This window comes from Entelurus aequoreus, linkage group LG05, assembly GCF_033978785.1.
Source record: "Entelurus aequoreus isolate RoL-2023_Sb linkage group LG05, RoL_Eaeq_v1.1, whole genome shotgun sequence".
In the NCBI taxonomy this organism is placed as follows: Eukaryota; Metazoa; Chordata; class Actinopteri; order Syngnathiformes; family Syngnathidae; genus Entelurus; species Entelurus aequoreus.
In genome coordinates this window covers 55925953-55950377 of record NC_084735.1, presented here as the reverse complement: position 1 = coordinate 55950377, position 24425 = coordinate 55925953, and the positions used below count along the sequence as shown (strand labels likewise).

The following is a 24425-nucleotide window of genomic DNA, read 5'->3' as shown; positions in this document are numbered from 1 at the left end:
GTGGTTGACTTAGCATGCAGTTGCAATTCCAAGATGTTATATGGCAGTAGTGCATAAACTATGTTGCCTTTGCCATGAAGTAGTCTTTGCCATTAAGTTGCATGTGCAAGTCTTGTTATTGTTGAGTCCTACAAAGTCGAATCTGGAACTAATTATCTTTTTTTTTTTTTTTTACATAATTTCTTTGGTAGAAATTTGTTTCCATATACCATTTTTCTTACATACGAACCTAATTTAAGAACCAGTTTAGTTCGTAAATTGAGGTTCCACTGTACAGCGTAACGTTATTTTTGAGAAAGTTTTTCGGCTGGTTTGGGGAATTTATAAAATGAGACTTTGACTTTTAGGGGCACTTTTTTCACAACAAGTGGACCCAAAGGAAGTGGGGCTTATCCACAGTATTTGTAGTCCATGGACTCAGGAACTGAGCAAGTCAAGGCACGTTTATTTAGAGAGCACAATTCATACAAAAGGCAATTCAAAGTGCTGTACAGAAAACTACAAGAAGCCAAAACTGAAAATGAAATAAGTAAAAGTAAAAGTAACCATAATTCAAATCACAAACAAATTAAAATCATCATACTATCATATTTTCAATTAAAGTAAAATCAAATAGTGTTGGTAACATACTATCAGTTGTCATATGCACAATTAAAAACAATTGTTTTCAGCCTGGATTTGAACGTTGCCAACATTGCCTGTCTCACATTTTCAGGAATACTATTCCAGATTAAGAAACTGAAACGCAGCCTCACCATGTTTGCTCCTGATTCTTGACACCAGCAGGAGACCACTCCCCAAAATGGTTTATATGTCTCTAACATGTCAGAGATTAACTTTGGCAAAAGATTTTCACACAATTAAAGCAATATACCCAAAGGTCCAGAAGTACCCCAAAAAGGACCATATTACCGCTAAAGATCCCTAAGTTCCCCAAAATTGACTCAATCATCCAAAAGGTTGAACATTTACCCAAAGAATCTGAAGCTCCATGGGTCCATTTGGGACTTTTTGGGGCACCTCATTTATTACTGGAACCATTTGGGTTAATTTAAGACCTTCTTGGACCGCATAAATGGATACAAATCAGAATTCATAGATATTTACAATAAAAAATCTAGGGTTAGGATTGGCAAAAAAACAAACAACAAAGTGCCTTATAACCCTATAGTAGGAAGGGAACCGAAACTGCCTTTTGAAAAAGTCAGATGACCTGTCCCATTCTGCCCACCAAATTACGTCCCTGGTTGTGACCATTTAAATAAGTAGTGACATTTGGAGCCTTGCAGGGTGGGACTTATACAATCAAATGTGAGTAATATCAAAGAACAAAATGGGGCCACAGAGAATATGTTGTTTAGGGCCACAAAAAGCTTAGAGCCGGTGTTCTTTTGAATCGAGCTGCTTTGGCAAAAACAGCTATCAGTAGCTATTCCTGTTTAAATAACGGTGATGAAAAGTAAAAATGTAGGTTACTATTATTTGCCTCAATGTACTTTTCCTCATTCTGTAAGTTTCTACATGCTGGTCAGAAAACACAATGAAAGAAATATAATTTCAAAGAATCACTTGCTTGTAGCGCGAGTGACACAGTCTACACAAGGTAAGTCTGCACAAAGTCTACATAAACTAGTTTTGAGAGGGACAAGCGGTAGAAAAATGAATGGATGGAATATTTTTCAAGGAAAACTTTAGCTTTGATGCACATGCGTGCGCATGCCTGCACATGCTCAGTAGCGTTGGGAAGCTCTTTTTGACGAAGCAGCCTGATTCGTCAGAACACCGGCACTGCTGTAAATCAAAGGCACACTAATGCGTGAAGAAGTTCAATCGCAATCCATCCAGTCGTTGTTTTTCAGAATACGAACTGCTCTCCTTTTCATATAAGAGTACTGTGTCTGCCTGGGTCCATAGGAAAAGTACAAGTACCCTGCAAAATAAAGTAGTACTTGCTGAAAGCAAAATGTAGCAGAAGGTTTCATCTTTCATCAACAACCTACCTCTGTTTTCAAAGACAGCATCAACTCTGTAGCCAATCCCAGGAATCTCTGTGCGAATAAGTTTTGGGTTCCTACGATCCATTCGTCCTCTCCGTTCACTGTAACTGTAATACATCAAACATGTTTAAGTAGTACCTCTTTCAACTGACTTGTTTTGTACAGGTGTAACACGTTTGTTAAAAGGGCCCTCTAATGCAAAACCGACATGTCTTACCTATTGGTACCTGTTTTTGTGTATCTGAGATCTGCATATGTCTAGAAAATTTGAAATCCAACCGGGGAGGCATTGCGGAGATATTTATAAAACAATCTTGCGTTTTCCTTCATACTTCCTCCAAACGATTCGTTCCCATTGGTGACGTCAGCGGAATACCCATACATGGTATACATTTACCCAAAGTGTCAGGAATTTAAATGATTCCCCTTATGGTGCAATCAAGGATTCTGTCATCAAAAAGATATCGCGCCCCTTTCACTCCTAGGTCTATTCAATTAACCAAACCTCCCTCAGCTTGGCCCCCGCAAGCGGTGCCCATAGCTGTAATTCCCAACAGCGTCAATGTTGTTGTCTAGGATGGTAAGGGTCTCTGCGCAAACAGAGGCACAACAAAGAAGTGTTTACTTCTGAAACAAAGTAAATGGTAAATGGTAAATGGGTCGTACTTGTATAGCGCTTTTCTACCTTTTTAAGGAACTCAAACCGCTTTGACACTATTTTCCACATTCACCCATTCACACACATACATTCACACACTGATGGCGGGAGCTGCCATGCACGGCGCTAACCAGTCCCATCAGGAGCAAGGGTGAACTGTCTTGCTAAAGGACACAACGGACATGACTAGGATGGTAGAAGGTGGGGATTGAACCAGCAACCCTCAGATTGCTGGCACGGCCACTCTCCCAACTTCGCCACGCCGTCCCCTACTACTATCGAAGCACATAGATTAGTTCAGAGACAGGCAGTTAGATTCTCAATCACAGGACATACTTTGTTGGAATTGGTAACTGTGTCTCTGACCAAATGGTTATGATCTGTGTGGTTCCTCAGGGATCGATTCCGGGACCCCTATTGTTCAACTTGTCTATGTTGCCACTAGGCCATCTAATACACAGCGTCAATGTGTCCTACCGCAACTATGCAGATGACACTCAGATCTACGTGTCACTGACAACAGGGGAACAGGTAACCTGTTGAACTTACTTAGTCAACGCATCGAACATAGTGTGTGGATGCAATTTTCTTCAGCTAAACTTAGACAAAACTAAAATCATTGTCTTTGGCCTACAGAAGCAAAGATACAATATTATAAGTCACCTCGAGACCCTTTTTTACCACCTTACAACGTTGCCTAAATTTAAAGGAGTAGTTTCCAAAGCAGACTTAGAAAGACAAATCCATGCCTTTCGTCTCCAGCAGGTGAAACCACTGTAATGGTCTTCTCATTAGTTAAAGTTAAAGTTAAAGTACCAATGATTGTCACACACACACTAGGTGTGGTGAAATTTGTCCTCTGCATTTGACCCATCCCCTTGATCACCCCCTGGGAGGTGAGGGGAGCAGTGGGCAGCAGTGGGCAGCAGCGTAGCCGCGCCCGGGAATCATTTTTGGTGATTTAACCCCCAATTCCAACCCTTGATGCTGAGTGCCAAGCAAGGAGGTAATGGGTCCCATTTTTATAGTCTTTGGTATGACCCGGCCGGGATTTGAACTCACAACCTACCGATCTCAGGGCGGACACTCTAGCTCTCTAAACGGGCTGTAATGCAGCTGCAATACATCCAGAATGCTTCTGCTGCTCGAGTTCTGACTAGAACCAGGAAATATGACAACATTAGTCCAGTGCTTAGGTCACTGCACTGGCTTCCTTTAGCTCAGAGAATGAACTTTAAAACAGCTCTGCTTGTGTGCAAGTCTTTTCATGGTCTTGTGCCAAAGTACAACTCTGACATGTTAGAACCATATGAGCCATAATTATGAGGATTTTATTCCATCTTACCATCTATTTTCTACCGCTTGTCCCTTTCGAGGTTGTGGGAGCGAATCCCAGTTGCACTTGGGCGGAAGTACACCATGGACAAGTGGCCACCTCATCCCAGAGCCAACACAGATAGACAAACAAGCATTTAAACGCTCATTAGGGCCTATTTAGTGTTGCCAATCAGCCTATTTTCCTAGTGCATGTCAATGGAGGTGGGAGGAAACCTGAGTACCCGGTGAGAACCACTTAATTTATGATTTTAATTTCAATTATGACTATCTGATAATTATTTTATTTGTATCATTTACCTTCTTGTAATTTTCTGTAAAGCACGTTTCATCTGCCTTGTGTACGAATTGTGCTTTATACACTTGCTTTGCCTTGCCTAAATTATCTTTAGAATCAGCGAATGAAGTAGTCTCACAAATGAACAACTGCTGCAATCCATCCTGAGAGTCTCAATGGCACAGAACTCTAATGAAGTCGTTGCCAAATATCGAGCTTAGACAAAAGTACATGGAAGGAAATCTACTGTTAGACCAGTTGATCTGCTGTCTCTTTTCCGCTCTGCCCCCCTCTCCTGCGTTGAGAGGTTATTAGGTGACCACAGATGACGCGCTAACTGTTCAAAGTCGGGACCCGGGGTGGACCACTCATCTGTGAATCAGTTGGGGACATCTCTGCGCTGCTGACTTGTCTCCACTCATGATGATCCCCTGCTGGCCCCACTATGGACTGGACTCTCACAGTATTAACTAGATCCACTCAACGTCCATTGCACCGGTCGCCCCACATCTGAGGTCCCCTCCAAGGTTTCTCATTGTATACCATTGGGTTGAGTTTTTTCTTGCCCTGATGTGGCAACTGAGCCAAGGCCGTCGTTGTGGCTTGTGCAGCCCTTGAGACACTTGTGATTAAGGGCTATATAAATAAACTTTGATTGATTGATTGATTGATTGATACTGGACTTCGCCTATACATGACATTATTGATAAAATAATAGTAGTGGTAGGTTATTGAAATTATTAAAAAACAACATAAACTGAATCGAACCAAAAACTATGTAATAAGATCCCTGGATGTACTGTATGTACTTTGTGTTTATGTTGTCTCACCTCCAGTACTTGTTGTTCACAAAGAAAAGGGTTCTTCCCAAAAATGTTACATGGACGGCAGCATCGACCTTGGTGACTGATGAAGGAAAGCCCAAGTCGCTGATAGGTTTAGGGAAACCCGGTAAAACGCTGTTTCTTCGGACCTGCCAGTAGCGGTTCCCTTTGTCATGGAAAGGCTGGGTTAATATCAGGTTCCCACATTTAATTCCATACATTTGCATTCAGGTGAGCAGGAAAGGTGATGTTATTATATGTATGTCCTTGTTAAGAAAATATACCACGTAATCAAACCTTCAAATAGTACAACAATGTTGCGTCTCTTGTACTCGTACGCAGCGTCCACTTTGTTAATTCCAGGCCAGATAGAACTTATTTTCCTTGTGGTGACGCCATCCCAGTTGCTGCTCCTCTTCCAAAAATAGCTGGCAAATAAACAGAAGAATGTGTCAAGAGCCGGGCCGGACAATGAGTTAACAGTCTCAGCTTTTAGCCTACCGGCTAGCACTACGTGACTCATTCAGTGGTGTTATGAGCTGATTTTCATCGTCAAAACATATTTTGTGAATTCCAGCATGTATAATTGCAAGAGCACAGCTAATGGGTGATCCCCACAAATAAACAGATCTCAACTACAACTTTTTCCACCTCAAAAAGGCTACAATCATAGCTATAACTAGATCTGTCAGTGCACTGTAGCAGCCATGCTGCCTTTGTGGCGGCTATCTTAGAAAGGCCCCCTTTCCCATAGAACCCAATGCAATACAATGTATTGTAAAGTTACAGTATGTTGAATAATTCATAATTTACTTTATTTGCAAGGTAAAAACATGCACTTTTAATACATGTAATTTGATTTGTTATGAAAAAAATTGTGGTTTTTGTTTACTTGCCGTCTACAACAATGGAAGACCGAAAGTGATGTCCGACACTGTACACAACCGCCGCGATTGACCGGTAGCTTACTATTGACGTAATGGGCACCCTTGACCTTGAGCAGAGGTCTTCAACAGAATGTCCGTGACTCTTAGGGTGTCTGCAAAGGTACTGCAGGGTGGTCGGAAAAATTTTGGTTGATAAGACTTTTTTTTTTAATTACATATTTTCCCCTCAATTTTTACCGTATTTTAAATGTGTTTAAATACATATTATCATTGGTCCAATACATTGTAGTGCAGTTTATAAATAACAGTGGTTTGGTTGCCCAACTCACTGTAAAAAACAAATATATAATTGTATTCATATTAGCATTTAAGATAGTCAGCCATTAGTGCTCTCTTTGCCAGCTAAAATTTAGGATGCCAATGGCAGTTAGAGCAGTAGTTTCCAGCTAGTGGTTAATGCGTTAGTTGTCAGCTAGCGATTAGCGGGCCATTTTTCAGCTAGTAATTAGTGCGGCAGTTGCCAGCTAGCGATTAGTGCGCTAGTTGTCATTAGCAATTAGCATGCTAGCTGTCAACTAGCAATTTACGCGGCAGTTGCCAACTAATGATTAAGGCGCTTGTTGCCAGACAGTGAATAGCGTGCTAGTTGTCAGCTTGTGATTAGCGTGCCAGTTGCCAACAAACGATTAGGGTGCTAGTTGCCAGCCAGCGATTAGTGCTGGCCATTAACGGCCCTATACTGCAATATTTGAATATCTTAGTATAGTATTGCGCAATAACAAGGTATCTTTAGGACCAGTTTTATTTAAAACACAACCACTATTTTAGTAGGGCGTCCCTGCTCGGTCTCTGGATCAGTTTGGGATCCCTGGCCTGGAAAATGTTGACATCATAACAAGGTTTCGGTATGTGGAGCTTCCTGAGCCCAGCGTCCCACAACTTGGAACATCATTTCAACACACCCGCTGGTACGCAGGGGGAGGTCAGATACAGGATTTGGAGGAACACGGTTCAGTGTTGATGATTCAACTCTGAAGTTAACAGTCGAATCTGACTCCTCCAAATCGAATCGTCAATTAATCGACTATTCGATAACACCCCTATAGTGACCGCTATTTCACTTAGACATTGAGCTCTCGGCTAAATATGTTTGTGTGCAATATTCTTGGCTTACCCATCTTTGAAGAAATAAAGATAATTGTTTATGGAGGTTGCAGCATCAAAAACCAAATAATTGCTGCACCTGTCCGGAACAGGTTTTGGAGAAGGTTCAGGCTCTGATCCAGGTTGCAGTTCAGGATTAACTGTTGGTTGCGATGACGATCTGACTCCTGGAGAAGGAAAATGAAAGTAAACTGGGAATGTCGATACAAAGGGTAGTATAAGTATATGATCGATATGAGAGAAATTAAATCGATATTTCTAATTTTATCCCTTAAATATTTTGTGCGTCATTTTTGTTAATGTTTACAAATTCAGGAAATAATTCCCTGGATACGGGATGACTTTAAGGTTATTAACCGAAATATAATAAATAATTGTCAATAGTAGTTTTCCTGAAATGAATGCATACTTGCAAATTAAACTCAAGAAAATGAAGATATAACAGCACTCACTGTTAAATGTTGCAGCTCATTGTTAAATGTTGAGTTGAAAAGTTTACTAACACATTACTGAAAATTGGTATCGTTAAGTACTTGTATCGATTTCCAGGCATCGAGAATTGGTCCCGTATCTGTTCAAATGCGAAAGGCACCCATCCCTAAATAATAATGCTGAGTTTTTATAGAGAAATCTTCATCAGACAATATAGTTTTGTTTAATATTTTCAGTAGCGTAGAAATGCTAAACATTTGATCATGATAGTGTATTTGCAATCACCGTAGAGTGCCTGCACTCCCTGCGTGTCATCGTCTGGTAGCACAAAGCCATCTGTGTCGGTGTACTGGTAGGTGGGGTACATGAGAGATGTTGGAAGCTTGGAGTGTGACAATCCAAGCGCATGGCCAAACTCATGGGCTGCCACCAAGAAAAGGTTAGATCCTGGACACAACGGAGATTATACTGTTGAGAACAGTGGGTATGATACCTCACAAAACTGAGTACACTGCTCATCCATCCATTCATTTTCTACCGCTTGTCCCTTATGGGGTTGCTAAAGCCTATCCCAGCAGCACACGAACGGAAGGTGGGGTACACCCTGGACATGTCACCATCTTCATCGCAGGGCCAACACAGATAGACAGACAACATTCACACTCACATTCACAAACTAGGGCCAATTTAGTGTTGCCAATCAACCTATCCCCAGGTGCATGTCTTTGGAGGTGGGAGGAAGCCGGAGTACCCGGAGGGAACCCACGCAGTCATGGGGAGAACATGCAAACTCCACACAGACAGATCACAAGCCCAGGATAGAACCCAGGACCTTCATTTCTGCAAATATTTGATATTTGATGTTCTCATGGGACAACACTGAAGAAATTACATTATGATACAACGTAAAGTAGTCAGTGTACAGCTCGTGTAACACTGTGACTTTGATGTATCCTTGAAATAACCACCAATATCATGACATCATCATGGAGGAGTGCATTACAAAGGCAATCTGTGAGACTTGTGTGAATTCCACGCCCAAGAGGCTTAAGGCAGAGTTAGAAAATAATAGCAGCCACGCAATATTCATATTCTCACTTCGGGGTGTACTCACTTTGGTGAGGTACAGTGTGTGATTAGGTCTGACATACAATAGTATTAGAATGCTTTACTGATGGCCGCACCTGATGAGGTTAGAGTCCAGAGTTCATCGTCATCAAAATGGGTGTCGCCTCCTCTGCCCTCCCCAGGGGAAAAGGCGTGCGCCAGGACACCACCCTCACCATCAAAGGGAGCAAAGTCTCCATGATCTGATTTTTTTGGAAAGAGAACTAGTTAGTATTTTTCTCTATGCACGTTCTTAAAAGAAGAAAGACTTACTGTCAGCCTTGAACTTGATCATGATGTCGGCCGTGCCGCTAGTAATCTGCTTGAAATCCAAAGGTGTTACAGAACTGTAGACCTGCAGGGCTTTGGCAAGGGCAGCATCCACGTAACTTTCACTCAAATCCGACGTGTAGTCCGTAATCCTGGCAAGGGTTTATAGAAGTCCTTTCAATGATTTGCTCACCGAATTGCTGCTGAAAACTATTTGAAATACTTCTACCTGTAGGTGATCACGTTTTTCTCCCACTTGGGCTGACCGTCAAAGTGGGCGTATTTGTATTTGTCCAAGTCTGTGAAACCACATCGAGGGCGAGACATCACTTTCATGGTGTTTGAGTCCAGCTGTCCTGTCACCTCCAGGCCAAAAAACTCTTGCATTATTTTCAGAGTGTCTGTGAAGGAATCGAGTCCACTACGCCACGTCCCGGTACCATCGCTGACGCCCACTTCAGAGAAATACTGAGAAAGGTAATCCTAGGAAAGGAAAAAAAAACACAAGATATTTAGCAGGTGTGTCTTTGCACGAAAAAGGACACAACAAACAAAAGAACACAACTAATGGAGGTCTTTGTCAGTGCGCTCCGCTGAGCGCATCTCTGAGCACGCCCATGCACAAGCCTTTTCTGCCGCGGCCGCGCCCCTGCACGGCTGTCTCCAATCTACAATCAACACACCTGACGCTGATGAGAGCTCCTCTGCCTTCCAGTGCCAGAACGTAGCTACTTGTCTCTCTACAGTAAGCCCTACACGTCTCTAGCTCTCCTCACCTATGTGCTTCCTTGTTCTCTGTGTTTCCTCTCCTCTGCGCTCATTGTGTCCTGTCCTGTGTCGTCACCCTGCAGTTCCTCTTCATTCCCTGGATTCGAGCTGTGTGTCTCGTCTCCCCGGATTCCCTCTGGTCTTCTTGCTGCCTCCCTGTATCTCGACCTCTCGCCTGGACACAGACTCTGACGCCTCACTCCTGCCCTTGACCTCTTGCTTGCCCACGGACCTCCAAGCCTGCCTTGCCCCTTCTGGACTTCCGCACCTCTCACAACATGCACCTTCAACATTGTACGGTAAAATTCACCAGCTAGATGCACCACATAGTCAAACCATACACGTTTTGATTTATTACACACGTCATTTATTTATATGAAGAAATACGCCTCAGGCTAAAGGACGTCCCTGCCTCAGTGCCGTCTTCTTCTCCACCAACAGTCTTTAGGGGAAGACAGGATAATAGTACCAAAATACAAAATAAACTACAAAAAAACAAAGCGAGCGAATACTCGGCAGGCATCCTCACGGCATGAACGTAACAATCCACATTTTGTATACTATCACTAATAGGCAGCGGAAGTACATAATGTCCAAAATCAAAAGGGTTGCCTCTATCTTAACAGGACACATACCTCCGCCCCTTCTGAAGTCATGCGCAAGTCTTGCGGCAGGGGATACAAAGAATTGCTATTGCGACATCCAGTGGACACATTTACAACAGCAGTTTCTTTTATTCAAAACTTTTAGTTCATTTTTATACTTAGCAATCTCATCTCGCGGACCGGATAAAAACTGTTCAAATCGAATCAGGCCCGCAGGCATAATGTTTGACAACCCTGTCATCACCTCAAATGAGTGATTATCGGTTCATCCTTTCTGCATCTGCCCCCCCAATGTCCCAAGCCAACTTGAGGATTAATAGTGAAATTGGTCACGCCACATCTTCATAACCTATTTTCTAATTAATGACATGACTTCTAATTTACTAATTTGACAATATACTGTTATACTTTCAGTCAATATTGCTTGCTCTGCATATTTGTCTGCTAGTTCATTTCCCATCACCCCGACATGAGCTGGCACCCCAAAAAATTTGACATATGTTACTACAATATCAATTCTTAATTTCTAAAATCTTGATTTCAGATGTTTTGTAGTTTTTTAGACTTCTGGGTTTTATTGTGTGCTTTGGACATCGATGGCCACAGCCATCTGTTTTGAGTGACTTTCTCCACAACACAACTAGGGATGGGAATTGATAACATGTTTCCGGTTTCGATTCTGATTAACGTTTTGGTTCCTTAACGTTTCTCTTTTTGATTATTATTTGGAAAAAAAGAGAATTTAGTTTAGTTAGAGCAGGGGTGTCAAACTCATTTTAGATTGGGGGCCACATGGAGAAAAATCTACTCCCAAGTGGGCTGGACTGGTCAAATCACGGCACAATAACTTAAAAATAAAGACAACTTCAGAATGTTTTCTTTGTTTAAAAATAGAACAAGTACATTCTGAAAATGTACAAATCATAATGTTTTTGTTGCGGTTTATAGTATTCTATCTTTATTTGTCGTTATTTCATAATTTCTGAATAAATTATGTGATAATGTTCCTCAGTCAACTCATTGGTGTTCATTTTCAATCTATCAAGATAAAACAATATCAAAATCAAATTACAGGATGTCATTAATGTAATTTTCTCATTTTCTTCGACTGGTGCACTTACATCATGTGGTTATTTTTACTATTTTACATATGTAGCATAATCTACAGATACAAAGAATTGCTATTGCGACATCTAGTGGACACATTTAGAACAGCAGTTTCTTTCATTCAAAAATTTCCACTCATTTTTATACTTAGCAAACTCATACCGCGGCCCAGATAAAACCTGTTCGCGGGCCTAATCCGGCCCCACTATGGACTGGACTCTCACTATTATGTTAGATCCACTATGGACTAGACTCTCACAATATTATGCTAGATCCACTCCAGCTGACAAAACGTTTGCCCTTGTTGACTGTAAGGTAGGAAGGATTAATATCCCAGATAAAGGTGTGATAATTGTGGACGATGAATGTTTAGGACCAAGTACAAGGATACTGGGTATGAATATTATTCAAGCCATGTGGTCTGCGCTTAAACAGGAGCCTAATAGGAATCTGGACCATCGCCTGGAACCCGGAAGTACCTCTAGGTCACGTAATTGCAACCCAGCTTTACCTAAGCTAAGGGTAGGGGTGTGTGTCCGTGTGTGCGCAAACGCAAGAAGCCTGACAGCCGAGGGACAGAGACGAGGGAAGATGATACTAGTGTATTGTTTCCTGCCGATAATATTGTCAACTTGTCATAAATAATTTTGTGAGTATAGTAAAATGTACTTTCTCAACTTCAAAAATGTTGATTTGAAGGGGCAAGAAATGTATTTGTGGGGGCTCCGCCCCCTCTTTCCCCTACGTAAAGCCGGCCTGGGGTGAAACACATAATCGCTAATCACCTCCAGGTGAACCAGACAGTGCTAAGCAGACAACACAGGAGGGGGAAACAACATTTGTGTGCAAGACAGAAAGAACCAAAAAAAATTAAATCCCAAAAAGCAAAACCAAGAGCGACCCGGTGTAACAGGTCGTAACAGAGGGCCACATCACAGTTATGGCTGCCTTCAGGCGGCCGCTTGTAACAGTAAATATGTAATAATCCATCCATCCATCCATTTTCTACAGCTTGTTCCAATATTAATGTATAATCGCCTCATAATATTATTACACAATTGCCTATGCCAGTGATTCTCAAATTGTGGCACGCTGGCTCCATCTAGTGTCACACCAAAGATTTGAGTCTTTATTTAAATAAAGTGTTTTATTTTACTATCAAAACTAGGGTTGTCCCGATACCAATATTTTGGTACCGGTACCAGTACTCTAATGTCTTTCGATACTTTTCAAAATCAAGGGGACCACAAAAATTTCATTATTGGCTTTATTTGTTACAGCAGATCTGGGGCCGTATTTATCAAGCTTCTTAGAATTACTCCTAAGAAGTCTGCTAAGAGTTGACTTATGGGTAAAGAAATTCTTCGCTGAAAGCTGCACTTAAAAGTTAGTTATCAAGCGTCTTACTCACACTTTCAGCGAAGTGTAGGACTGAATCTTAAGTGTCACACTCAGAGCTGAATTACGACATTACTATGTGATGTAAATGGAATTTTAGGTTACGTGATTTCTGTGTCCATAGAAATGACCAATCACGGAAGGGAATCCCTTGTCTAAGAATAAAGAAATATCTTAGAAATATTTAAGTGGACAATGGGAGTGTATATTTTGACAATAAACTACAAAATAATACAAAATGTGGTAATCTGAAATTTCCTTGCTCATTTCTGTTGTCTGCACTCCATGTTCACTCTCTCTCTCGTTCACAGTATGGAGTGCAGCTGACGCAAGGCAGCAGCACACACCTGACAGTAATTAGAAACAGCTTATTTAACCTGGCTGCTGACAACCTGTGAGCGCCGGAACTTTGTCTACTGTTTGCTTCTGACGCAGTTGTACTTAGACTCGCCAGCGGACTCACTAGTCCGTCTTGTGCTTCATTCTCAGGTTTGCTTGTATTTTTTCCTAGCCTTGTCTAGCGCCTTTAATTTGTACTTTGTTTTTTCAGTTATACTTCTTTCATGAAGTGTATCACCTAGCCTTGTCTAGCGCCTTTATTTTGTACTTTGTCTTTTCAGTTATACTTCTTTCATGAAGTGTATCACCTAGCCTTGTCTAGCGCCTTTATTTTGTACTTTGTCTTTTCAGTTATACTTCTTTCATGAAGTGTATCACCTAGCCTTGTCTAGCGCTTTTGGTTTTTTGTAGGTATTTATATTGGTAGTTTTTACATGGTGTGTTTTTGTGTATTTGCCACCATCGCCTTTGTTTTTGCTATTATGTGCTACCTCCTGAATAAAGAGAACGACTATTGACAGCACGCTAAACGTCTCTGCATCCTTGGGATCCACCACACCAGATCGTTACAGAAAGTTCCGGCCAATACTATGGAACCCGCAGAGACAGACTCCTGGAAAAGAGCATTTCAAGGCCATGCTCAACAGATCAACCAGCAGGGGGACCAGCTTGATCACCTGAGCCGAGGTCTACAGGGGATGCCGGAGCGTCAAGACGCCATGTTGGAGCGAGTCAACATGCTGCTAGCCACCGTCATACCCACCTCGACCACTGTGCCTGACCAGGCATCCACCCAACCTACACAACCCGCAAGTACCAGCAACATACGACTATCCCGACCCGAACGTTTTTCCGGGGAAAGGGAAGACGTAAGACAATTCCTGACGCAGTGTGAACTTCATTTCGAGCTAAACGCTTCCGCTTTCACCTCTGATAGGTAGCGTTTGTTATCTCTCACCTGTCTGGCCGTGCTGGCACCTGGGCGACTGCTGAATGGAACCGTCAGACCACCTCCAGCTCCACATACGCAAACTTTTCCAAATCCTTGAAGCAAATCTTCCAACGACGACTCCCAGGTAGAGAGGCAGCGAGATCCCTTTTCCGGCTGCAACAGGGTTCACGACGGGTCGCGGATTACGCGATCGAGTTCCGCACCATGGCCGCCGATTGTGACTGGGGTCCCTCGGCGCTGTTGGACGCTTTCTTCCTGGGTCTCGCGGACGAGATTCGTCACATGATGATCCCGCTGTCACTCCCGATGAATCTGGATGATCTCATCGAGCTGGCGGTGCAAATCGACTTCCGCCTATTGGAGGAGAGGAGGGATCGACGAGGGAGACAAGCCCCACTAGCAGCCAATCAGCGTCTGCTAGACCTTCCATCTGCAAGACGGAGCAACTCGAAGACACCTCTCCTTCATGGCAGATAGATGAGCCGATGCAACTGGGAGGCCGCCGACTCACCACCAGCGTGAGGGAACGCCGTGTTCGCCTCCAACTCTGCCTATACTGTGGGGCCGCTGATCATCTCATCTCCCGCTGCAAGGAACTACCGCGCCCTGCCGCACGGCCACGAGTGCGCCATCACTCGCCAGAGGACACGTCCACCAGAGGTCGCCGTTCTCCTTCGTTGGCCGCAGGCAGAATGCAGCTAAAAGGTACTCTTTCTTGGTCTAACCAACAAATAGACATTTGCGCTCTCATTGACTCAGGACCAGATGATAACTTTTGGATTTTGAGTTCATGAGACTCCATAAGATTCCTGTTGTCAAACTGTATGTGCCCAAGAGGGTGTATTCTCTTGATGGGCGCCTATTAGCCAGCATAACCCACCAGACACTCCCACTCAACCTGCGCTTGTTTGGTAATCATTGTGAGAAAATAATTTTTCTTGTTGTGCCATCACGGTCCGCGCCCGTCATTCTAGGGTTAACCTGGTTACATAAGCATAACCCGCACATAGACTGGCCTCGTTCGGCCTTTATTAATTGGAGTGTGACCTGCCACACACATTGTCTTCGTTCCGCAGCAGGATCTCATACACCACCACCTACCGCTGTTATAGAGAACATAGACTTGACAAACGTGCCCAAGCACTACCATGACTTAAGAGCGGTGTTTAGCAAGGATAGAGCACTCTCACTTCCCCCCCACCGATCCTACGATTGTGGCATTGATTTGCTAGCCGGGGCGGCGATACCATCGACCCGTTTGTACAAGGTGTCTAACACCGAACTCAAAGCACTAGAAGAATACATAAACACATCTATAGCTGCGGGCCTCATTCGCCCTTCGACCGCACCTGTAGCCGCTGGATTTTTTTTTGTCGAAAAGAAGGACAAGTCCCTACGGCCTTGTATAGACTACCGCACTTTTCATCAGATTACTGTCAAGAATAAGTATCCTCTACCACTCCTTGATTCTGCTTTTACTCCATTACAATCAGCTAGGTTTTTTACTAAACTCGATCTACGCAACGCTTACCATCTAGTTCGCATCCGAGAGGGGGATGAATGGAAGACCGCATTCAACACTCCTCTCGGACATTTTGAGTATCTTGTCATGCCTTTTGGACTTACTAATGCACCTGGCGTTTTTCTGGGCTTCATTAATGACATTTTTCGGGACATGACAGGTCATTTTCTCTTTGTTTACCTGGACGATATATTAATTTATTCATCATCTACACGGACCACAAGAACCTGTCCTACTTAAGGACCGCACAGAGACTGAAACCCCGCCAGGCCAGGTGGGCACTATTTCTGACCCGTTTTAACTTTATCATCACTTTCCGACCTGGTTCTCAGAATGGGAAGCCCGATGCCCTGTCCCGTGTCTACTCTTTGTCCTTTGACAATTCTTCACATGAACCAATTGTTCCCCATACCCACATCATTGGGGGACTCCAGTGGGACATCGAGCGGCAAGTCTTGGAGGCCCTGAAGTCGGACACATCTCCTCGGGGCTGCCCACCAGGTCGGTTGTTTGTGGTTCCTCGGCTCCGTTCCAGCGTTCTGGATTGGGCACATGGGTCGAAGATCGCTTGCCATCCAGGTATTCGTCGCACCAGTTTTGTCCTCTCCCAGCGTTTTTGGTGGCCATCCATTCTGGCAGATACAAAGGCGTTTGTGGCAGCATGTCGGATCTGCGCCCGGAACAAGGCATCCCACCAGGCTCCAGCAGGACTGTTACACCCATTACCCATCCCCTCCCGCCCGTGGTCACACATAGCTGTGGACTTTGTCACAGGACTTCCCCCCTCCGAGGGAAATGACACTGTCTTGACCATTGTGGACCGGTTCTCGAAGATGGCCCACTTCGTGGCCCTCTCCAAGCTGCCTTCAGCTCTTGAAACAGCCCAATTATTAGTGCTCCACGCTTTCCGGCTGCAAGGCATCCCCACTGATGTGGTATCCGACAGAGGACCACAGTTTTCCTCGGCCGTCTGGAGGGCATTCTGCAAATCTCTGGGGGCCTCCCCTAGCCTGTCCTCCGGCTACCACCCTCAGAGCAATGGACAGACCGAGCGGACCAACCAAGACCTGGAGGCAGCCATCCGGTGCACTTGTCATCAGCAACCTTCGACCTGGTCTGAGAATCTCCCATGGATCGAATACGCTCACAGTTCCCTCATTAGCTCCGCCACCGGCCTGTCTCCATTTCACGTCGCCTATGGGTTCCAACCACCAGTTTTTCCTTCTACCCAACCCACGTTCCATCAGTTACTGCACACCTGCATCGGGCTCACCAGGCTGGGCGCAACACCAGGGCGGCGTTAAGAAGAACATCGGCCAGGAATCAACTCTTAGCCAACCGCCATCGCACACCAGCCCCACACTACCAGTTGGGACAGAAGGTCTGGTTATCGTCCCGGGACCTACCATTGGCCACCGAATCTAGGAAACTGGCTCCCAGGTTCATTGGACCATTCCCCATTGCCAAGATCATCAATCGTGTTGCAGTCAAGCTCCATCTCCCTAGATCTCTCAAGTGCCACCCTGTTTTTCACGTGTCCCGCATCAAGCCTGTCTCATCCAGCCCGCTCAGTCCTCCTGAGGTACCGCCTCCTCCACCCAGGCTGGTTGAGGGTCACCCAGCATTTACAGTAAACACCATCTTGGATGTGAGAAGAAGGGGCAGGGGTTTCCAATACCTGGTAGACTGGGAGGGGTACGGCCCGGAGGAACGGTCATGGATTTCTAGATCGCTTATAATTGAAAAGGACTTGATCAAGGAATTTTACGTTCGATTCCCAGACAAGCCAGGTAGGCCGCCAGGAGGCGTCCGTTGAGGGGGGGGGGGGGGGTTTGGGGGGTTGGGGGAGGGGGGGGTACTGTGGTAATCTGAAATTTCCTTGCTCATTTCTGTTGTCTGCACTCCATGTTCACTCTCTCTCTCGTTCACAGTATGGAGTGCAGCTGACGCAAGGCAGCAGCACACACCTGACAGTAATTAGAAACAGCTTATTTAACCTGGCTGCTGACAACCTGTGAGCGCCGGAACTTTGTCTACTGTTTGCTTCTGACGCAGTTGTACTTAGACTCGCCAGCGGACTCACTAGTCCGTCTTGTGCTTCATTCTCAGGTTTGCTTGTATTTTTTTTCCTAGCCTTGTCTAGCGCCTTTATTTTGTACTTTGTTTTTTCAGTTATACTTCTTTCATGAAGTGGATCACCTAGCCTTGTCTAGCGCCTTTATTTTGTACTTTGTCTTTTCAGTTATACTTCTTTCATGAAGTGTATCACCTAGCCTTGTCCAGCGCTTTTGGTTTTTTGTAGGTATTTGTATTGGTAGATTTTACATGGTGTGTTTTTGTGTATTTGCCACCATCGCCTTTGTTTTTGCTATCGTGTGCTACCTCTTGAATAAAGAGAGACTATTGACAGCACGCTAAACGTCTCTGCATCCTTGGGATCCACCACACCAGATCGTTACACAAAACAAACAAACAATATTGGCAATGAATCAAAAATAAATGTTTCCTTTTCTTTCCAATTCATTACTTAGATATCGAAGCATTGTGATGACCTTTAGTTCTGCTGTGAAAGCTCTGCTGCGTGATGTTGCTGATGAGATGACGCCCCTTATTAAATCTGTGACAAAAATAATACCCGCTCTGTCTAAACGATACCGTTTGATCAGCTGCTCGTCATCAAATAAAGCCAGGACATCCTTCCGCTCCCTGAACGTTCGCGCACGTCTCTCTCGCCTCAGTGCCATCCCCTGCTGGCAACTCCTAACCACTTAGGACACCTCTGAAGGTCTCTTAAATATCGTGGAGAGTAGGAGTGATTCTTAGACTTAAGAAAGTTGATGAATAGCTTTTATTCTTAAATTTGAGAGTAGGACTAAATTTCGCAAATTCTCAGGACTTAAGTGTAAAATGGCACTTTAAGACGCTTGATAAATACGGCCCCTGATATATTAAACATGTTTCTTATTGCAATCGAAGAACAATTTTGTCATTGAATAAGATATAAAACATACTAGACAACTTCTCTTTTAGTATTAAGTAAGCAAACAAAAGCTCTTAATTAGTCTGCTGACGTATGCAGTAACATATTGTGTCATTTCTGATTGTATTATTTTGTCAAAATTATGAGGGAAAAGCAGTAAAAAATGGATTATCCATCTACTTGTCCATTTATTGTTAATATCTGCTTACTTTCTGTTTTAACATGTTCTATCTACACTTCTGTTAAAATGTAATAAGCACTTATTCTTCGTAACAGAAAACAAATGTAAAAGCACTGGTTAATTGGAGACTCTAAATCAGGGGTCCCTAAACTATGGATTCGGCCCGCCAGCTTCCACAATCTGTCTAAAGTTTAAAAATATAAAATAAATCAGTCCTATGCAGTCGCTCAGGCATATTATATTGTTGATGTAGATGCACATATCTGTTGCACACATTTACTTCACAAAAGAGAAGTATGCGGTATGTATTTTACTTTTGTTGAATGTTTGGATATATTTAGTGTCTGGCTCATATTAGATAGCCCAGCCAAGGCAGCCTTAACCTAATGGGCGTCCCAGGGCTGAACAAACCTCAACAACTCTCACGCCCTCAACGCTCAAACTGCTCTTAATTCTCACTGTTGACTGGTTGTTTACATTATTTTGGGGGTTGATGTGTTAAAAAAGGGTTGATCCAGTGGAATTTCCAATGGAACAGACAAGACTAACGCTGTCATTAAACTGAAGTGGAGTAGTACTTTGTGATTTGGTGATACCTCAGGGGTCACAATACTTCATTAGATTAAGCTCATGACGCAGTAAATTAAATGATCCAGACACGTTTGTTACTGGATACTTTCTAATATGCGTCTGCCTTGGAGACTTTGTATATTAATGTATTATTTTATTTCATTAATACTTGTTTATATTGACAAATGTTGTGTTTTAGACTTTAATATTGCTCAATTAAGGAGACTTATCACCTATATCTAGCTTGTGTGCTAAGCTGTTGTGTAGCTGCTAGGTCCTAGTAGCCTGTGGACTACCATGTTTACCTTTTGAAAATGTCTTGACTAAAATACAATAAAAGACAAACCCTGTGTGTTTATTGGAGGACATTTAACTTGTCCAGCTTTGCACAAGTGAACACTTTGCAGGACTGCTTGTATCATATATTTTTGGTGCAAGCAGATATAAAAACGTCGTTTTTTAATCAATACTCATATCAGATCGGGACACCCTTATTATACAACACTGCCTCCAACATGACTGACACATGATTTGGAATGCTTTGGATCATGAACTGATATTTAACAACCCTACAAAGACATATGAAAAGGAACGTATTAATGCAAGACACTAACTTTGACATGAACTCCAACTAGTACAACAAGCCAAGTTGATAAACCCTGAGAGTGTTTTAATAACACAAAGTAATCCCAGATCATTTCCCAAAGTGATTGTCTCATAGACCCAGGTCAAACAAAGCAGCAGCACTGTCGTTTGCATGTTACCTGGGCTTTAGCGACATCTTCCTGGCTGTCGAGGATGGCAGGCACAGCTGTACCCACTGCTATCGTCACCATCATGATGACAGCCTTGACAGTCCATGGAGCTTCCATAGTTATTGTCCTGCAGATAGAGAATATGTCTTAGCTCTGCACACCTGCAAAGCCCTCAATTATTTCCTGCTAAAGTATTTGAGATGGGAGGTTAAGAGCAGAGAACGATGCGAGACTGGGCACGGCGCATTCCGCTGATTGTCTGAACAAGCACCTTTTAAAGAAATATGTAAATTGTCATTATTTAGATCAACACTGAGATAACACTGAGTTTGGTAAAATGAGCTTCATTGCTCAACTAGTCTGCAAAAATATTATGACAGGATCAAAATGCAGAGTTTCTGTTTACCTTCCACTGTTTTTCCTTTCTACACTTTTTCTGCCACATGCATATTTCAGATCTGGTGAAAAGGCACTGCAAATCTAATCCCAATCTGCTCCAAAATGTGGGACAAAAACTGAATCGTAGGAAAGCCGAAATCAAAAAGCCAATGAAACATGTTGGGGAAACTTTGGACTAGGGTTGTCCACTTCCGATACAATGCTGATATGGAAGACTTAAGTGTTGGTCGATACTAATATTGTTCCAATAAATACTTTTAGTATGTTATAGTGTGGAGTGTTAGAAAAAGTTTGATTAAGTGCAATTAGTCAGAGAACAATGGTAAGTATGAACAACACTAACCTATTTATTATTAACAGCCTGGAATGGACTTATGCTGTCTTTAAGTTGAAGTGGAGTGGTAATTGTTTTTTTGGTGACACCGAGTGGCCACATAATTCCTGAAGTTAAGATAATGATGCAGTAAATTGAAAGATGTGGACAAGTTTGTCATTGGATGCGTGCTAATAAGCTGCTGCCTTGGAGTATTTTGTAAGTAGTATGCACCTGTGAATATTTGATACTTGTTTATATTGTCAAATATTTCGTTTTGGACTGCAATATTGTTCACTGAAGGTTACCTAATACGTACAGTATGTCTAGCTTGTGTGCTTAGCTGTTGAGTAGCTGCTAGCTCCTAATAGCCTATGACCTACCATGATTACCTTTTGTAAATGACTTTGTAGAAATGAATTTGTAAAAGACCAACCTTGTGTGCTTGTTGGAAGACATTTACATGTTAACTTTGCACAAGTAAACACATTTTATGTACTTTCTTACTGATGCCTATTACCCCTTCTGGGGCTCAGGCCGTCTACAAGAGTTCTCCAAGCATCTCGGTCCTGAGCCAACATCTCTAGCTGTTGCCAAGTGTGGCCCATTTTCTTGGAATCTGCCTCAAAGTCTCAGGGCCATGTGTTTCATGGCTGATCTCTCCTTCTTTCCCCTTGGGGGTTCCACTTGAGGGACGGCCTTGTGGTGTTTGAGGCTGGTTTACGGACATTATGGCCTATCCATCGCCAACGCCGTTTGAGGATCTCTTCCTCTGCTGGTTTTTGGTCGGTGCGTTGCCACAGTTCTTGGTTGTCGATGGTGTTAGGCCAGCGGATCTGGAGGATTCGTCACACACGGGTGTTGACGAATGACTGTATTTTGTTGGTGGTGTTTACAGTGGTCCTCCATGTCTCAGCACCACTGAGTAGGACTGCATTCACTATGCTGTTTTTAATATCCTGATCTTTGTTTTCATGGCTAGGTATTTTCTCCGCTCCAGATGTCCTTCAGTTGTAGGTAAGCTATCCTGGCCTTGCCAATCCTTTTACATGCATTTTACATGCAAGCTGATATAATCCACGTTTTTTGCTGATATTGAACCGGAACCTGATATCAATATCAGATCAGGACACACCTACTTTAGACACAGTATAGATTCTCATACTACTAATCAGCCTTCATAATTAATTTGAAGATTAAGAACAATGTGAAACACATATAAATGATGAATGAAAAATATGAATGATTTAACATCACTTTCATCCCTAACATCACACGAATGACGTAGCTCACCCAAAGCTGACAAAAAAAATCAGATTCAGTTCACATTGCGTTTAGACTGAAGTCACATTTGAAAAGATCAGATTCCAATCGGATTCAGGATTAGCTTCTGATGTGGCCTGAATCTGATGTGAAAAGATCAAACTTGAAGCACTTTAGAGCGTTTAGACTGGCAAAAAAAACCAGATCTGTCAAAAATTTTCAGATTTGGTGTGCAGTGTAACAGGGCCTAAATCAATTCTAATGACCAAAATATCACTGAAACTGAAAGACATTTTCTTTAAAGGACTATGACTAAGTCTAAATTAAAAACTGCTGTCAAAATTAACACTGGCCAGCATGCACTTTTTGCTGTCCTTTTTCAAGAAATGACAGCTTACATCTCTTGGTTAAGGTTGCATTGTCATTGTGTACTGTATGGAAAGTTTAACTTTGTTTGTGTCCAAGATGTTGCCTGCTCTATGCGCTATAGTGGTAAAACAAGTCTGTTTGTTATGCTAATTAGCAGTGAATTGCGTTGTCATCCTAGATGGCGTCGGTAGTACAAATTCATATATTTTTTTACATAGTTAATTGAATTCATAGTGGTAATGTAGTCTATAAGTCTAATTCGTGCCATCTCATGTGTCTCATTGGTACTGGTATGATGATAAGTTCAATTAACTCTTATTTTATTTTTGCACTTGTGTTATTGTATTTTATTTTTAGTTTCACCCTTTTGAATGTCTTCAGAGTCATGACATGAGAAAGGTGTCAGATAACCACTTGCATCAGACATGCGCACAGGTGTGATCATCCAATATAGTTGATACTAACGCAGCGAATGATACTTTTTACGTGATATAAACAACTTCTTCATTTATTTTGACGTAAGGAGGACTGGGACACTGCTGGCCAGTTAGTGGCTCGTTCGTCAGCTGTCCAAATACTTTTGAGCCCTTGAAAATGGAGGTACTGTGCATAAAAGGGCTGTAATACAAAAATAGTTAGTCATATTAAAGTCCTACAAAGCAAACAAAAATATTTAGAGAAAACAAAAACATTGACCTAATCATGTTAGTATAAATCATACTGTATACTGATACCACCTTTGTTATCGACACCACTGATTTATGAATCCATCCGCCCTCCTCTTACATGATGTGTACTGATTGTGACGATGCTGACAAATATACTAAGAAATACAGTTATCTACTATAATTGGAGGTAAATATTAACTTAAGGGAGGGGCTCCACACTATGTATAAGTATAACTATAAGTCGCTCCGGAGTATAAGTTGCACCGGCCGAAAATGCATAATAAAGAAGGAAAAAAACATATATAAGTCGCACTGGAGTATAAGTCACATTTTTTGGGGAAATGTATTTGATAAAACCCAACACCAATAGTGAACAACAGGCTGAATAAGTGTACATTATATGACGCATAAATAACCAACTGAGAACGTGCCTGGTATGTTAACGTAACATATTATGGTAAGACTCATTCAAATAACTATAACATATAGAACATGCGATACGTTTATCAAACAATCTGTCACTCCTAATCGCTAAATCCCATGAAATCTTATACGTCTAGTCTCTTACGTGAATAAGCTAAATAATATTATTTGATATTTTACGGTAATGTGTTAATAATTTCACACATAAGTCGCTCCTGAGTATAAGTCGCACCCCCGGCCAAACTATAAAAAAAACTGCGACTTATAGTCCCAAAAATACGGTAGGTGCTGCGGTTGGGGGACTACAAATAAATACAGTGGTAGCCAGAGAGGATCGCTCTGTGATCCGCATTAAAAAGCAATAATCTGCAAAAGATCACCAAATACTGATCGGTGGCTGATCGATTGGCACATCCCTAATAAAACGGCATTGCAAGTGTGAATTGGACATATGAGATGTTATCAATTTCTATCTTTGATTAAAGTGATGAGGGACTGAATACACTTACTGATGAGATAATGATAAAAGTCTACAAGCTGGAGACATTCTATCAGCCATAAACAAAGGCCAGGTTACAAATAATCACATTTTATTTGTATATATTCATGTAACAAACAGGATTGATAAAAAAAACACACATTGTACAATTTTGTCAGTTGTTTCATTCTACATGCAGAAATATAAAAATTAAAAAAAGACATCGAAAAAGTCCATTTAGTAGTTAGTGCAGTGCAGGAAGTAGCTGTTCCTCAGCACGCGGAACAATCTCCCGGTCCTCAAATCGTACTCAAACATGTAAGGCCCGCTGTAGATGTACGTGAAACCTGCGAATCACACGTTCATTGTCAGCTTATACTTTCT

The 24425-nt window shown here is 42.5% G+C and overlaps 1 protein-coding gene across 1 annotated transcript in view; it reads right to left on the bottom strand.

Annotated features, from left to right (window-relative positions):
* Nucleotides 1–429: 429 nt before the first annotated feature.
* The window catches only part of LOC133649954 (uncharacterized), a 39225-nt gene continuing 15229 nt past the window's right edge, over nt 430–24425 (bottom strand). The window contains exons 10-22 of the mRNA XM_062046672.1: nt 24291–24388; nt 21565–21676; nt 21361–21459; nt 20138–20274; nt 9181–9434; nt 8955–9103; nt 8759–8884; nt 7860–8021; nt 7153–7309; nt 5389–5519; nt 5098–5257; nt 2001–2104; nt 430–1930 (exon numbers count right to left, since the gene is read on the bottom strand). Coding sequence (XP_061902656.1) covers nt 1827–1930; nt 2001–2104; nt 5098–5257; nt 5389–5519; nt 7153–7309; nt 7860–8021; nt 8759–8884; nt 8955–9103; nt 9181–9434; nt 20138–20274; nt 21361–21459; nt 21565–21676; nt 24291–24388 — 1793 coding nt within the window. The 3' untranslated portion in view covers nt 430–1826. The remainder of the gene's footprint in view (nt 1931–2000; nt 2105–5097; nt 5258–5388; nt 5520–7152; nt 7310–7859; nt 8022–8758; nt 8885–8954; nt 9104–9180; nt 9435–20137; nt 20275–21360; nt 21460–21564; nt 21677–24290; nt 24389–24425) is intronic.